Raw genomic sequence first — 18030 nt, 5'->3', positions numbered from 1 at the left:
AAATCTGTCTAAAGAAACCAGGGCGGGACGTTGACTCACTGTGTCAAGAAATAAATAAATTTATCAGGTAAGCATAAATTTTGTTTTCTTTCTAATGACACAGTGAGTCCACAGATCATCTCTAATTACTATTGGGAATCAATACCCAAGCTAGAGGACACAGATGATAAGAGAGGGACAAGACAGGGAACCTAAACAGAAGGCACCACTGCTTGAAGAACCTTTCTCCCAAAAGAAGCCTCAGATGAAGCAAAAGTATCACATTTATAGAATTTTGAAAAAAGTGTGTAGAGAGGACCAAGTTGCAGCCTTGCAAATCTGTTCCATAGAAGCTTCATTTTTGAATGCCCAGGAAGAGGAAACAGCCCTCGTGGAATGAGCCGTAACTCTCTCAGAAGGCTGCTGTCCAGCAGTTTCATAGGCCAAACAAATTATACTCTTCAGCCACAAAGAAAGAGAAGTAGCTGTAACTTTCTAACCCTTGCGTTTCCCAGAAAACAACAAACAAAGCCGAAGACTTTGTAAACAGTACTTCAACGCACGCACCACATCTAGGTTGTGCAGCAGACACTCTTTATGAGCAGAAGGGTTAGGACACAAAGAAGGAACGATTTATTGATTAATGTTCCTATCCGAAACCACTTTAGGGAGGAAACCTAATTTAGTACGCAGAACTACCTTATCCAAATGAAAAATAAGGTAAGGGGATTCCCACTGCAACGCCGAGAGCTCTAAGACTTAAGACTCTACAAGCAGAAGAAATTGCAACAAGAAACAAAACTTTCCAAGATAACATCTTAATATCTAAGGAATGCATATACTCAAACGGAGCCTGATTAAGAATTTTAAGAACAAGGTTAAGACTCCAGGGAGGAGTAACAGGTTTAAACACAGGCCTGATTCTGACCAAGGCCTGACAGAAGGATTGCACATCTGGCACGTTCGCCAGACGTTTATGCAACAATATAGATAAGGCAGAAATTTCACCCTTCAAGGTACTAGCAGATAATCCCTTCTCCAGACCCTCCTGGAGAAAAAGACAAAAATCTAGGAATCCGAACTCTACTCCAAGAGTAGCCTCTGGATTCACACAAATACAGATAATTATGTCATATCTTATAGTAAATCTTTCTGGTAACAGGCTTACAAGCCTGAATCATGGTATCAATGACCGACTCAGAAAAACAATGCTTAGATAGAATTAAGCGTTTAATCTCCAAGCAGTCAGCTTCAGAGAAACGAGATTTGGATGAAGGAAGGGCCCTTGAAGTAGAAGGTCCTTCCTCAGTGGAAGTCTCCAAGGTGGAAGAGATGACATATCCACTAGGTCTGCATAACAGATCCTGCAAGGCCAGGTCGGTGCAATGAGGATCACCAACGCCCTCTCCTGTTTAATTCGAGCAATGACCCATGGAAGGAGAGTGAACGGAGGAAATAGGTATGCTAGACTGAAGTTCCAAGGAACTGCCAGAGCATCTATCAGTACAGCCTGAGGATCCCTTGACCTCGACCCGTACCTCGGGAGCTTGGCATTCTGTCAAGATGCCATGAGATCCAGCTCCGGCTGTCCCCATTTGAGAATCAAGTTGGAAAACACCTCCGGATGGAGTTCCCACTCCCCTGGGTGAAAGGTCTGTCTGCTAAGAAAAACCGCTTCCCAATTGTCCACTCCCGGAATGTGGCTCACAGATAGACAGTAGTTGTTGGTCTCCGCCCACTGAATAATTTTGGCTACCTCTGTCATGGCCAAGGAACTCCGAGTTCCTACCTGATGGTTGATGTAAGCCACTGAAGTTATGTTGTCCGACTGGAACCTAATAAACCGGGCTGAAGCTAACTGAGGCCAGGCTAGAAGAGCATTGAAGATTGCCCTCAGCTCTAGGATGTTTATGGGGAGAACTGACTCCCCCCGAGTCCATGTCGCCTGAGCCTTTAGCGAGCCCCAGACTGCTCCCCATCCCAGCAGGCTGGCATCGGTGGTCACAATCACCCAGGAAGGTCTGCGGAACAGGAACTATCACTCCTAGGTCGGAAGGGTCCCGGACACAGTGTAAGAACGCCTCTCTTTTTATCTGGTCTACAGATAATCTTGAGAGCAGAAACCTGCCCCTGGGGAGAAAGGTCTTGAACTCTAGTTTGTATCCCTGGGACACGATGTCCACAGCCTAGGGATCCGGAACATCCCGAACCCAGGCCTGAGCGAAGAAAGAAAGTCTGCCCCCCACAAGACCTGGTCCCGGATTGGGGGCAGACCCTCATGCTGACTTAGAGCACTAACAGGCTTTTTAGATTTCTTCCCCTTGTTCCAAGACTGGTTGGGTCTCCAGGAAGGCTTGGACTGCTCCTGCTTGGCAGAGAGAGAGGAAGATATTGCCTTGAAGTTTTGAAAGGAACGAAAATTACTCTGACGTCCCTTCTGCTTATTCCTCTTATCCTGAGTGAGGAAATGACCATTACCTCCCGTAATGTCTGAAATAATTTAAGCCAAGCCTGGCCCAAACAAGGTCTTACCCTTGTAGGGAATTGCCAAAAGCTTAGACTTAGATGACACATCTGCAGACCATGATTTCAACCACAAGGCTCTGCGGGCCAGTACTGCAAAACCAGAAATCTTTGCCCCCAACTTAATAACTTATAGGGAAGCATCCGTAATAAAGGAATTGGCCAACTTTATAGCCTTGATCCTATCCTGGATCTCCTCAAGGGGAGCATCTTTTTTGAATAGAAACAGACAACACACTGGTGATGGTAGCAATACACACCGCAGGTTGCCATTGTAAACCCTGGTGTACATACATCTTTTTAAGTAACCCTTCGAACTTCTTATCCATAGGGTCCTTAAAGGAACAGCTATCCTCTATGGGAATAGTGGTTCTCTTAGCCAAAGTGGAAATTGCCCCTTCCACCTTAGGGACCGTCTGCCAAGATTCCTTGATAGTGTCAGCAATTGGAAACAGCTTCTTAAAAATTGGGGATGGAGAAAAAGGGATACCAGGTCTCTCGCATTCCCGAGAAATAATCTCTATAGCCCGGTCTAGTACCGGAAAAACCTCTACCGTGGAAGGAACATCAAAGTATTTGTTTAACTTACTAGACTTCTTAGGGTTGACTACGACAGTCATGTCGGAGTTGTCCAAGGTGGCCAAAACCTCTTTAAGTAACAACCTGAGGTGCTCTAGCTTAAACCTGAAGGATACAACTTCAGTATCAGAAGAAGGAATTACACTGTCTGAATCTGAGATTTCACCCTCAGATGCTACCGAAGTATATTCCTCCTCAGACTTCTGGGAGGGAACATTCAACATAGCCACAACTTTATCAGAAACCTTACTCACTGATTCTTTACATTTCTTCTTGCTCCCTGCAGCATGGGAAAAGCAGACAGCGCATCAGTTACCGCTGAGGATATGTGGGTAGCAATGTCTTGCAAGGTAACTCCAACTGGAGTGTGAGAGGAAATGCAGGACACTGCATGTGTAGACGATAAGGTTTGGGACACTTAAGGAGAAAGCTGCGGCATAACTTGAACAGGAGACTTCTGAACAGCATCCGCCCCAGACAATGTTTGCTCAGACTCAAAAAGTCTATCCCTGTAATGCAATGTTCTCACAATACATGAAGAACAAAAAGGGATTGGTGGTTCAACATTAGCATCAAAGCACAAAGTACAAGTAACATTTTGCAGGGCCTCTTGGTCCATCTTTACTCAATAAATGAATAATAAAAAAAATGCTTTATTTAAACTTGAAATTTATGTCAAAAAACAAAACAAAATGTTACTGTTCCTTTAAATGTTCAAAGTAACTTTTTATTTTCTAGTAGCAGAGCAGCGGCTCTAGAGAAACCCAGACAGCCTCTACACCTCAGCAAGCCCTGCTGAGGTGCCTACCTGTCCTGCTGGTTACCGGAGTCAATAGAAGTTAAAGATCCGGACTTAACCAGAGCTGCTCCCACTGGCTACCAAGCGATCGTTTTCCCGGACTTCTGAGAATGCAGAGCTGCAACGAAAATACTTCATCCTTCCAGCCCTCAGGAAGTAATGAAGAAAAAGAACGTAAAAACTCCTTTGCCACTTCAGAAAAGCTCCGCTCATCGTGGGCGTACCCAGCTGACACTTCCTGGCTGGCATTATGAGAAAGTAAAGCCACTGAGTGAAACCACAAGTAAAACATACTACAGAGTTGTTATACCCCTAACCAGAACACACAGGAGAAAAAAGACTAACTGAGCCATATCAAATAAAGAGTCCTCTCGTCCCCAGTGCCTGCACAAACTGCCTCACATTATCCTATTAACCTATAATAGGATTAATTTATTTAACGTCCCAACAGAGTTAACTGTTAAAGTGCCAAAAAATGTCTTCCTTTTTTAGAAAATTAAATTCAGCACTTACCTTAATGTAAATCTGCCTGGCAGTAGGGCAGCTTACTAGGCTTGAGAGGAATTCTCCCTCACATAGACCTGTGAAAAAAAGAAAAAAGACTGCGTAATCTTAGGGCAGCAAAACTATTTGGGAGGCACTGTGAGGATTATACCCCACAAGTTCCCAATTGCTTAAAAGCCACCACTGCACTACTGAAGAGACTGACATGGGCTACAGATAAACCCCAGGAAGGAGCAGAACAAACTTACTCTGCTGTAAAATAAAAAAATCTTGATTGAAGAATCTTCTTTCAGACACCTAAACTTTACCACCTCCTTGCTTTTAATGTAGGCAAAGAGAATAAATGGGGTTGGAGGGAAGGGAGGTGATATTTAACAGCTTTGCTGTGGTGCTCTTTGCCTCCTCCTGCTGGCCAGGAGTGATATTCCCAATAGTAATTAGAGATGATCCGTGTCATTAGAAAGAAATAGTTTTTTCATGATTTAGATAGAGCTTACAATTTTAAATAATTTTCATATTTATCAAAGTTGCTTCATTCTATTGATATACTTTGTGGATGGAGCAAAGGTGCACTACTGGAAGCTAGCTGAACACATCAGATGAACCAATGACAAGAGAAATGTATGTGCAACCACCAATAAAAAGCTAGTTCCCAGTAATGCATTGCTACTACTGAGCCTATCTAGGTATGCTTTTCAACAAAGAGAATAACGCAAATTAGATGACAAAAGTACATTGGAAAGTTGTTTAAAATTGCATGATCTGAATCATGAAAGTTTAATTCTAAATTGCATGTACCAAACATTTAAAGGGACAGCATCATAAACATAAGGAAGTGAAAGCCATGGTTTAAAAATAACCAGAAATTATTGCAAATAAAAGGAACATGCAATCTGATTCTCAAGGTGTATTTTGGATTAGTACTGTATCATTGCACAGCAGTAAGGAAACATAGAACTAATAACTAGCAAAATAGAAAAGCACAAATACGATCTTGCATGCTCCTGCAGGATTACGCCATATTTGTGAGGAAAAGCAACAGGAGGTAATGGCCGAGTATTGTCCTAAATCCATAAATCCACTGAGGAAAGCCCCGGGAAAACTAACTAAAAGGTAACAATTAAGCTGACTCAAGGAGGAAGGAGAAGGCTATATGGAGTGGTGGAAGCACCTGGGAGGCATTTCTACCTAAACAACAGTCACAGGCAATTTGCCCCACCTGTTCAAATATGGTTCCACAAGATTTAGTTTGACTCCTTTTGAGTAGGAAAGAGATGCAGAAAACAAAGAAAGAAAAAAGCAGAAAAGTGAAAAAGCAGAAAAAAATAGGGAAGAAGAGAAAGCAGGAACTGTAAGAAACAGAGGAAAAGGGAAAAAATGAAGTAAATACAAGAGAGCAGGGGGTTGTGAAGAGATAATATGGGAAGCTCTAATACCTACTATACAGGCATCTCCTGTAGAAGCAGGACTGACCCTCCAAGACAAAAATAGCCAATAATGCAGCGTTTTTATAGTTAAACTATTACATCAGGATTTTTTTCAAAGACGCACTAGTACATTAAAGGGACATGAAACCCAAATTTTTTCTTTCATGATTTAGAAAGAGCATACAATTATAAACAACTTTCTAATTGACTTCTATTATCTATTTTGCTTCATTCTCTTGATATTCTTTGCTGAAAAGCATATCTAGATATGCTTAGTAGCTGCTAATTGGTAGCTGCACATAGATGCCTCCTGTGATTGGTTCACTGTGTGCATCGCTATTTCTTCATTAAAGTATATCTAAAGAATGAAGCAAATTAGGTAATTGAAGTAAATTGGGATGTTGTTTAAAATTATATTCTCTACCTTAATCATGAAAGAAAATGTTTGGGTATAGTGTCCCTTTAAAGTCACATAAGGGCATAGTAAGTGATTACTGTCTGACCATTTCTTTTTTTTTTTGTCTTTTACAGGACTCAGTAGGAATCAGGACTGTAAATATGACCTTTCTGCTTGCCTCTAAAATGTATATTTTATGAGATTCGTCTCCTTATTTTGTCTCTTCACAAGTACAGATGTGTGTGTCATGTTGCCAAATAAAATGTTAAAAATGTAAGTTATTCAAATCCCATTATATAAGGTGATGTTATTGTGAAGGATAAATGTCTTTAAGCATAGAACTACTTTCTTTGTATTCAATGCAATGCTGATGAGTTTGTTACACAGTAATGATGTCTGCTCTGTGTCATAAGGCGTTTTTACCTGCATGTCAATGAAGTTGGGCGCAGACTGGGTCCTTTGTAAGATCTCTAGGTTCTGAAGAAGCTTGCTGAGTTCAATCAAATTGGACTGACACTGCACCAGGTCTAACACAAATACATAAATATGAATAAAATAAATTTTCCAACAATGCAAAAAGAAAATCTGAACAAAACACTATTAAATAGAATAAAGCAGAGGGTACAAAGTGCAATATTTAGATGATTACACATACTGTGCAATATTTGCAGGAGTTTATGACAAGTACCTGTCAGTTCTGCTGTTTTGTGTTATTACTGAGGGCTTCCAAAGGGCTGATATGTTTAGTACAAACATTGTACATTAGAATTTCCTTTTTACCAAACAGTTATATTGAAGTAGCATAACAGTCCAAACATAAATTCCTCTAGATTAGTAGTGCTGGCTTTTAGTCACCACTATGTTCCAAAAATACTACACAAAAGTATAATGCTGTGTCAACACCACAAAGGGGCATGTATGGATCAGCTCCTTTGAACTCACTTTTAGACTATGGAGTCTGTTCATTCAGAGGTGAATGGCAGATGAACTTAAAACATTTCAATTCTCACATTAACTTTGCATTATGAAGGGCCAAGCCCAGTGAGTATCTCCTGCAAGAAGAGCTGAGTTAGCCCTGCACAATGCATAGTTAATGTTGTGTACAATATACCTAAAATAGGAGAATTGCTGGTGAATTGTATGCAGCATTAACTATGCATTGTGCAGGGCTAACTCAGCTTTTATTGCAGAAGGTACTCATTGGGTTTGGCCCTTGATAATGTATAGTCAATAAAAGATGTCACATAACCTACAATTCACCTGTAATTAATTTATTTGTGAATAGAGTCTTTGGGGCCGATTTAACAAATGTTGGACGGACCTAATCCGCTGTAGCGGATCATGTCCGCCCGACATCGCTCAATGCCGACAGTATACGCTGTCGGCATTTAACACTGCACAAGTATTTCTAGTGAAATGCTAGTTCAATGCCACCCCCTGCACATTTGCGGCCAATCGGCCGCTAGCAGGGGGTGTCAATCATCACGATCGTATCTGATTGAGATGATTGCTGTCCAACACCTCAGAGGTGGCAGAACGAGTTAAGGAGCAGTGGTCTTAAGACCACTGCTTCTAAACTTATATTTCGCATCCACTGCTTCATAAATATACCCCTATGTGGGCACAATAGACTTACAAACACTAAATAAATACAAGAATTTTAAATTTGTTGAACTACAAGATAGAATAATATTAAGGGGTCAATTCTAATCTTTTCTTTTTTTTCTTCTGATAATGGAAGTCCTTTCACATTTTTCCATAATCAGAAGAAAAAAAATAAGGAAACATTGGAATCAACCCCTTTATATTATTCCAGTAAAAACCCGACACACACAAAAAGTGGAACTTAGAATATCGCAACCACGTTAACATATTCTCCCATAGACTTCAATGGAGCGGGAAAACTCAGAAAGATCCTAAAACCCATACTTGCAATATACGGCTAGATTACAAGTGTTGCGGTACGGCTATTACCACTGAAAAATTGGCCATTGCGATGGAATGGCCAGTATTGCATATTACGAGTCACGGCGGTAGAGCTATCTATACAGCAAGCATTTTAGCCTATAACCCAACGTCCATTCCACACTTAAAAAAGTTACGTTGGATTTTAAATAGTGCCGTATTACAGGTTGTGCAGTCCAGCTAAAATGCTTGCGTTACAGCCTATACCGACACGATCCATTCCGTCATCTGAGAGCAGTAGTTCACAAAACTCATAACCCCTAAACCTCCAGCCCCCCAAATCATAACTAATAAACTAAACCTATTAACCTCCAGCCCCCACATTGTAACTACTAAACTAAACCTATTAAACCCTAAACCACCGGCCCACCACATCGCAAAACACTAAATTAAACTATTAACCCCTAAACCTAACACCCCACCTAACTTTAAATTAAAATTACAATATAACTAACTTTAAATAAATAAAAACTTACCTGTGAAATAAAAAAAATTAGTTTAAACTATAAATTAACCTAACATAACTATTCTAAAAAAATTTAAAAAACTACCAATTAAAAATCCTAAATTACATTTTTTTTAAAAAAATCTAAGATTACAAAAAATAATAAACACTAAAATTACAAAAAATAATAAACAAAATAATCAAAAATAAAAACAATTACACCTAATCTTACAGCCCTAAAAAACAAAAAAAAAACACCACCTAGCCTACAATAAACTACCAATAGCCCTTAAAAGCGCCTTTTGTAGGGCATTGACCTAAGTTAAACAGATCTTTTACCTAGAAAAAAATACCAAGTCCCTCCAACAGTAAAACCCACCACCCAACCACCCAACCTGCCAAAGTAAAAAACCTAAGTCTAAAAAAATCCTAAGCTACCCATTGCCCCTAAAGGGGCATTTGTATGGGCATTCAGCTCTTTTACAATGCCCTTAAAAGGGCATTCAGCTCTTTTACACTGATCAAAAAACCCTAATCTAAAAAAAAAAAAAAAAAACCCTAACACTAACCAGATAAAATCTACTCACGGTTCCTGAAGTCCGGTCGTCCATCCTCATCCAATCGGTGAGAAGTCTTCATTCGGGTGGCGACACCTTCATCCATCAAGGGGACGTCTTCTATATTCATACCCGGCGGTGCTGAGCTATCCTGGACGGCGATGGCATCCTACGCGGAGCGTCCTCTTCATACGATCACCGCCGTACACTTAAGTTGAATGCAAGGTACCCATTTCAAAATGGCGTACCTTTCATTCCTATTGCCTGATTTGATTCTTCAAATTCAAATCAGCCAATAGGATGAAAGCTTCTGAAATCCTATTGGCTGTTCAAATCAGCCAATAGAATGAGAGCTTCTGAAATCCTATTGGCTGATTTGAACATATAAGTCCAATTATCATGGATAACGGATCCGCCATCTGAAACGTCAGCGAAAAGAATTTCAGCTTTAGCAAGACCAAAGAACACCGGACGATAAGGATTTTTTCATTACCGCAGTTAAGCGGTTACAGGCAATTATACTATTTTTAACTTCAGGACTACTGCGCAGGGATTCTGTAGGCCCCACATACTGACAAAAGAAGTCGGTGCATGACAGGGCAAGAGAGGTATTTAAACACTCTACGTGACAAAAGTCCACTCGATCAGTGACAGCATAGAAGGCCGATGGCAGGGTCAGCAGCAACAGTGGGATCTTAAACTCAAAAAAGTGCAAAAACCCTAAAAGTTATAGCTTAAGCTACCTCAATAAAAGTGTTACCCCAATCACTTCCCTTAATGAAATATAAAAAGCAACAAATTTGAGGAGCAGCTATAGAGATCAAAATATTAAAATAAGCAAGACTGTGTGTCTGTTGATAGTATAAAATTGATAATAATATTTATTAAAAAACAATACAAATGCCTAATACCACCGGTGGTAAAACAAATAATCCACTAAAAATATCTGTATATACTAAGATAAACCTAATAACATTATTTAAAACAAAGATTTGCCTTCTTGAATACTGGGTTCAATGTAAAGTGGCTGTTACTTTTTAAGCTGTTAATATTGTTTTCAATACAAAGTGCTTTTGCTTTTTGTCAATGCAAAGTGGCTGTTACTTATGTAGCCATTAATAAAGTGCTATAGTTTTTTGCAGCCGTTAGCGTTTGCTGAGAAATACGGCTGATACTTTTGTAGCCTCTAAAATAAGTGTATAATGTCCAGCAACAATTGTCCCATATGTAACAATCCTTTGTCTGTAGAAGATAAGGAGATATGGAAAATAGGAATACAGTCAGCTGTTATAAAAAGTTTACTCTGAAAAAAACGATATTTGTACTTAAGATCCGTAATTGTTCCAAGAATCCGAAACCTGCAGGATTTCTCCGCTAAAATAGAAAATTGTAGCTTACCAGGGGTCTCTGGCTCTCAAGACTCTTTACCTTATACTGGTTTTCGTCCGCAGTCTGGCTTGGCGTTTTTAGATACGATATCCTCCAAGATTCAGCCGCTCTCCCCTCAAGGTAGCTTGTTCCGTTTCAGGTAGTGAGATCACAAGACCTGATTGAGCCAATGGTTTTAGCGGATTACCGGGAAAGGTGATTCAATTCAGTTGAAAGTACAAAGTCCTTTATAACAATATGTTAGAAATTGTATACTTGTAACTTGACTTTACCATAGATGAGAGTAATCCTTTGTTGAAAAATTGTATAAGAGCGCTCTGAATTTCTAATTTAAACACAGCTTTTCATCTTCACTACATCTACGCGTTTCAGCTTTGGACAGCCTTTTTCAAGATGATTAATCCTTTCCCATACTCCTCTATTTATTCAGGATTGTCTGTTAATTGATTGACCTCCTTTCTTTTGCTTAAAGGTATAGTCCGTTAGTTATGAATACCAGTATATAAATATCCATAAGCCTTTCCAAATTCAAGAATATTCCTTATTGACTATAGATTGCATAAAAGTATTTTTGAAAAGTGAATGTGACACATGATATGAATAAATAAAAAATATATATATAACAACTAATCTAAGTGAACTAAATATATTAAATATAAATAATGACTATAAGCTCCATTTTATAATTGTATATCCTTAAGCCTTTGCAAATTAATAAATATTCCTTAATTACTATAAAATTCAAAAAACAGAATTTATGTTTACCTGATAAATTACTTTCTCCAACGGTGTGTCCGGTCCACGGCGTCATCCTTACTTGTGGGATATTCTCTTCCCCAACAGGAAATGGCAAAGAGCCGAGCAAAGCTGGTCACATGATCCCTCCTAGGCTCCGCCTACCCCAGTCATTCGACCGACGTTAAGGAGGAATATTTGCATAGGAGAAACCATATGGTACCGTGGTGACTGTAGTTAAAGAAAATAAATTATCAGACCTGATTAAAAAACCAGGGCGGGCCGTGGACCGGACACACCGTTGGAGAAAGTAATTTATCAGGTAAACATAAATTCTGTTTTCTCCAACATAGGTGTGTCCGGTCCACGGCGTCATCCTTACTTGTGGGAACCAATACCAAAGCTTTAGGACACGGATGAAGGGAGGGAGCAAATCAGGTCACCTAAATGGAAGGCACCACGGCTTGCAAAACCTTTCTCCCAAAAATAGCCTCAGAAGAAGCAAAAGTATCAAACTTGTAAAATTTGGTAAAAGTGTGCAGTGAAGACCAAGTCGCTGCCCTACATATCTGATCAACAGAAGCCTCGTTCTTGAAGGCCCATGTGGAAGCCACAGCCCTAGTGGAATGAGCTGTGATTCTTTCGGGAGGCTGCCGTCCGGCAGTCTCGTAAGCCAATCTGATGATGCTTTTAATCCAAAAAGAGAGAGAGGTAGAAGTTGCTTTTTGACCTCTCCTTTTACCTGAATAAACAACAAACAAGGAAGATGTTTGTCTAAAATCCTTTGTAGCATCTAAATAGAATTTTAGAGCGCGAACAACATCCAAATTGTGCAACAAACGTTCCTTCTTTGAAACTGGTTTCGGACACAGAGAAGGTACGATAATCTCCTGGTTAATGTTTTTGTTAGAAACAACTTTTGGAAGAAAACCAGGTTTAGTACGTAAAACCACCTTATCTGCATGGAACACCAGATAAGGAGGAGAACACTGCAGAGCAGATAATTCTGAAACTCTTCTAGCAGAAGAAATTGCAACTAAAAACAAAACTTTCCAAGATAATAACTTAATATCAACGGAATGTAAGGGTTCAAACGGAACCCCCTGAAGAACTGAAAGAACTAAATTGAGACTCCAAGGAGGAGTCAAAGGTTTGTAAACAGGCTTGATTCTAACCAGAGCCTGAACAAAGGCTTGAACATCTGGCACAGCTGCCAGCTTTTTGTGAAGTAACACCGACAAGGCAGAAATCTGTCCCTTCAGGGAACTTGCAGATAATCCTTTTTCCAATCCTTCTTGAAGGAAGGATAGAATCCTAGGAATCTTAACCTTGTCCCAAGGGAATCCTTTAGATTCACACCAACAGATATATTTTTTCCAAATTTTGTGGTAAATCTTTCTAGTTACAGGCTTTCTGGCCTGAACAAGAGTATCGATAACAGAATCTGAGAATCCTCGCTTCGATAAAATCAAGCGTTCAATCTCCAAGCAGTCAGCTGGAGTGAAACCAGATTCGGATGTTCGAACGGACCCTGAACAAGAAGGTCTCGTCTCAAAGGTAGCTTCCAAGGTGGAGCCGATGACATATTCACCAGATCTGCATACCAAGTCCTGCGTGGCCACGCAGGAGCTATCAAGATCACCGACGCCCTCTCCTGATTGATCCTGGCTACCAGCCTGGGGATGAGAGGAAATGGCGGGAACACATAAGCTAGTTTGAAGGTCCAAGGTGCTACTAGTGCATCCACTAGAGCCGCCTTGGGATCCCTGGATCTGGCCCCGTAGCAAGGAACTTTGAAGTTCTGACGAGAGGCCATCAGATCCATGTCTGGAATGCCCCACAGGTGAGTGACTTGGGCAAAGATTTCCGGATGGAGTTCCCACTCCCCCGGATGCAATGTCTGACGACTCAGAAAATCCGCTTCCCAATTTTCCACTCCTGGGATGTGGATAGCAGACAGGTGGCAGGAGTGAGACTCCGCCCATAGAATGATTTTGGTCACTTCTTCCATCGCTAGGGAACTCCTTGTTCCCCCCTGATGGTTGATGTACGCAACAGTTGTCATGTTGTCTGATTGAAACCGTATGAACTTGGTCCTCGCTAGCTGAGGCCAAGCCTTGAGAGCATTGAATATCGCTCTCAGTTCCAGAATATTTATCGGTAGAAGAGATTCTTCCCGAGACCAAAGACCCTGAGCTTTCAGGGATCCCCAGACCGCGCCCCAGCCCATCAGACTGGCGTCGGTCGTGACAATGACCCACTCTGGTCTGCGGAATGTCATCCCTTGTGACAGGTTGTCCAGGGACAGCCACCAACGGAGTGAGTCTCTGGTCCTCTGATTTACTTGTATCTTCGGAGACAAGTCTGTATAGTCCCCATTCCACTGACTGAGCATGCACAGTTGTAATGGTCTTAGATGAATGCGCGCAAAAGGAACTATGTCCATTGCCGCTACCATCAACCCGATCACTTCCATGCACTGAGCTATGGAAGGAAGAGGAACGGAATGAAGTATCCGACAAGAGTCTAGAAGTTTTGTTTTTCTGACCTCTGTCAGAAAAATCCTCATTTCTAAGGAGTCTATAATTGTTCCCAAGAAGGGAACCCTTGTTGACGGGGATAGAGAACTCTTTTCCACGTTCACTTTCCATCCGTGAGATCTGAGAAAGGCCAGGACGATGTCCGTGTGAGCCTTTGCTTGAGGAAGGGACGACGCTTGAATCAGAATGTCATCCAAGTAAGGTACTACCGCAACGCCCCTTGGTCGTAGCACAGCTAGAAGGGACCCTAGTACCTTTGTGAAAATCCTTGGAGCAGTGGCTAATCCGAAAGGAAGCGCCACGAACTGGTAATGTTTGTCCAGGAATGCGAACCTTAGGAACCGATGATGTTCCTTGTGGATAGGAATATGTAGATACGCATCCTTTAAATCCACCGTGGTCATGAATTGACCTTCCTGGATGGAAGGAAGAATAGTTCGAATGGTTTCCATCTTGAACGATGGAACCTTGAGAAACTTGTTTAAGATCTTGAGATCTAAGATTGGTCTGAACGTTCCCTCTTTTTTGGGAACTATGAACAGATTGGAGTAGAACCCCATCCCTTGTTCTCTTAATGGAACAGGATGAATCACTCCCATTTTTAACAGGTCTTCTACACAATGTAAGAACGCCTGTCTTTTTATGTGGTCTGAAGACAACTGAGACCTGTGGAACCTCCCCCTTGGGGGAAGTCCCTTGAATTCCAGAAGATAACCTTGGGAGACTATTTCTAGCGCCCAAGGATCCAGAACATCTCTTGCCCAAGCCTGAGCGAAGAGAGAGAGTCTGCCCCCCACCAGATCCGGTCCCGGATCGGGGGCCAACATTTCATGCTGTCTTGGTAGCAGTGGCAGGTTTCTTGGCCTGCTTTCCCTTGTTCCAGCCTTGCATTGGTCTCCAAGCTGGCTTGGCTTGAGAAGTATTACCCTCTTGCTTAGAGGACGTAGCACTTTGGGCTGGTCCGTTTTTACGAAAGGGACGAAAATTAGGTCTATTTTTTGCCTTGAAAGGCCGATCCTGAGGAAGGGCGTGGCCCTTACCCCCAGTGATATCAGAGATAATCTCTTTCAAGTCAGGGCCAAACAGTGTTTTCCCCTTGAAAGGAATGTTTAGTAGCTTGTTCTTGGAAGACGCATCAGCCGACCAAGATTTCAACCAAAGCGCTCTGCGCGCCACAATAGCAAACCCAGAATTCTTAGCCGCTAACCTAGCCAATTGCAAAGTGGCGTCTAGGGTGAAAGAATTAGCCAATTTGAGAGCATTGATTCTGTCCATAATCTCCTCATAAGGAGGAGAATCACTATCGAGCGTCTTTATCAGCTCATCGAACCAGAAACATGCGGCTGTAGCGACAGGGACAATGCATGAAATTGGTTGTAGAAGGTAACCCTGCTGAACAAACATCTTTTTAAGCAAACCTTCTAATTTTTTATCCATAGGATCTTTGAAAGCACAACTATCCTCTATGGGTATAGTGGTGCGTTTGTTTAAAGTGGAAACCGCTCCCTCGACCTTGGGGACTGTCTGCCATAAGTCCTTTCTGGGGTCGACCATAGGAAACAATTCTTTAAATATGGGGGGAGGGACGAAAGGAATACCGGGCCTTTCCCATTCTTTATTAACAATGTCCGCCACCCGCTTGGGTATAGGAAAAGCTTCTGGGAGCCCCGGCACCTCTAGGAACTTGTCCATTTTACATAGTTTCTCTGGGATGACCAACTTTTCACAATCATCCAGAGTGGATAATACCTCCTTAAGCAGAATGCGGAGATGTTCCAACTTAAATTTAAATGCAATCACATCAGGTTCAGCCTGTTGAGAAATGTTCCCTGAATCAGTAATTTCTCCCTCAGACAAAACCTCCCTGGCCCCATCAGACTGGGTTAGGGGCCCTTCAGAGATATTAATATCAGCGTCGTCATGCTCTTCAGTATCTAAAACAGAGCAGCCACGCTTACGCTGACAAGGGTTCATTTTGGCTAAAATGTTTTTGACAGAATTATCCATTACAGCCGTTAATTGTTGCATAGTAAGGAGTATTGGCGCGCTAGATGTACTAGGGGCCTCCTGAGTGGGCAAGACTCGTGTAGACGAAGGAGGGAATGATGCAGTACCATGCTTACTCCCCTCACTTGAGGAATCATCTTGGGCATCATTGTCATTATCACATAAATCACATTTATTTAAATGAATAGGAATTCTGGCTTCCCCACATTCAGAACACAGTCTATCTGGTAGTTCAGACATGTTAAACAGGCATAAACTTGATAACAAAGTACAAAAACGTTTTAAAATAAAACCGTTACTGTCACTTTAAATTTTAAACTGAACACACTTTATTACTGCAATTGCGAAAAAACATGAAGGAATTGTTCAAAATTCACCAAATTTTCACCACAGTGTCTTAAAGCCTTAAAAGTATTGCACACCAAATTTGGAAGCTTTAACCCTTAAAATAACGGAACCGGAGCCGTTTTAAACTTTAACCCCTTTACAGTCCCTGGTATCTGCTTTGCTGAGACCCAACCAAGCCCAAAGGGGAATACGATACCAAATGACGCCTTCAGAAAGTCTTTTCTAAGTATCAGAGCTCCTCTCACATGCGACTGCATGCCATGCCTCTCAAAAACAAGTGCGCCACACCGGCGCGAAAATGAGGCTCTGCTTAAGCTTTGGGAAAGCCCCTAAGGAATAAGGTGTCTAATACAGTGCCTGCCGATATTATTATATCAAAATACCCAGATAAAATGATTCCTCAAGGCTAAATATGTGTTAATAATGAATCGATTTAGCCCAGAAACAGTCTACAGTCTTAATAAGCCCTTGTGAAGCCCTTATTTATGATCGTAATAAACATGGCTTACCGGATCCCATAGGGAAAATGACAGCTTCCAGCATTACATCGTCTTGTTAGAATGTGTCATACCTCAAGCAGCAAGAGACTGCACACTGTTCCCCCAACTGAAGTTAATTGCTCTCAACAGTCCTGTGTGGAACAGCCATGGATTTTAGTTACGGTTGCTAAAATCATTTTCCTCATACAAACAGAAATCTTCATCTCTTTTCTGTTTCTGAGTAAATAGTACATACCAGCACTATTTCAAAATAACAAACTCTTGATTGAATAATAAAAACTACAGTTAAACACTAAAAAACTCTAAGCCATCTCCGTGGAGATGTTGCCTGTACAACGGCAAAGAGAATGACTGGGGTAGGCGGAGCCTAGGAGGGATCATGTGACCAGCTTTGCTGGGCTCTTTGCCATTTCCTGTTGGGGAAGAGAATATCCCACAAGTAAGGATGACGCCGTGGACCGGACACACCTATGTTGGAGAAAAGTGATTATGAAAAGTGAATGTGACACATAAATATGAATAAATAAAATTATATATAAATAACTTATCTAAATAAACTAAATTTATTAAATATAAATAACTATTTTAAACTCCGCTATATAACTCCGCTATATAAGTGTGTAAATTGTGTGTTATAAGTTAGTGTGAATTTAATACTCTACTGTAAATAGATCAACTATAAATTATTTTAAAATAAATAATTAAATCATCTCTAAAATATTTTTAAAAACTTATATATATATATATATATATATATATATATATATATATATATATATATAAAAGAGAAATGTATGTGTTTATGTATTTTAATATGCTAAAAAATGAATAGATACATTTTATAAATTTTAGTTGGGGGCCTTAATTGATTTTATATTAGATTAATATGGATATGCAAAATATTAGATTAATATTAATGTGCAAAATATTAAAAATATTAAAAATATTAGAAATTAATACAAAAGACGGTCAATAAAAACTTTACTTCATAATGGAGTTAAAATCTAATTCAACATGTATGCCTCTTGGTTCTAAACTTTTAAATAAAAAGATTAATTCTGCTTCCACCCTCAATAATTTTTTATTTATATCTCCCCCTCTAGGGTCTCTTGTTATCTTCATAATGCCCCAATATTTAAAGTCTTTAGTGTCCTGATTATGATGTTCTTTAAAATGTCGGGATAATAAGTGGCCCTCAAAACCATGCTCAATATTTAAGAGGTGATCCCTAATTCTATCTCTCAGGGGGCGAGAGGTTTCTCCCAGATACTGTTATTTACAAGAACATTGCGCTAGATAGATTACATTTCTTATAGTACACCTAATGCAGTCTCTA

General features: G+C 40.5%; 1 protein-coding gene across 2 annotated transcripts in view; it reads right to left on the bottom strand.

The window, feature by feature from the left end:
* The window catches only part of OSBPL6 (oxysterol binding protein like 6), a 664468-nt gene that overhangs the window by 310812 nt on the left and 335626 nt on the right, over nucleotides 1-18030 (bottom strand). For both annotated transcript variants that reach the window (XM_053698504.1, XM_053698502.1), the window contains exon 8: nucleotides 6632-6735. In XM_053698504.1, coding sequence (XP_053554479.1) covers nucleotides 6632-6735 — 104 coding nt within the window. The remainder of the gene's footprint in view (nucleotides 1-6631; nucleotides 6736-18030) is intronic.

Source organism: Bombina bombina, chromosome 1, assembly GCF_027579735.1.
Source record: "Bombina bombina isolate aBomBom1 chromosome 1, aBomBom1.pri, whole genome shotgun sequence".
In the NCBI taxonomy this organism is placed as follows: Eukaryota; Metazoa; Chordata; class Amphibia; order Anura; family Bombinatoridae; genus Bombina; species Bombina bombina.
This window is presented reverse-complemented; position numbering and strand designations above follow the sequence as displayed.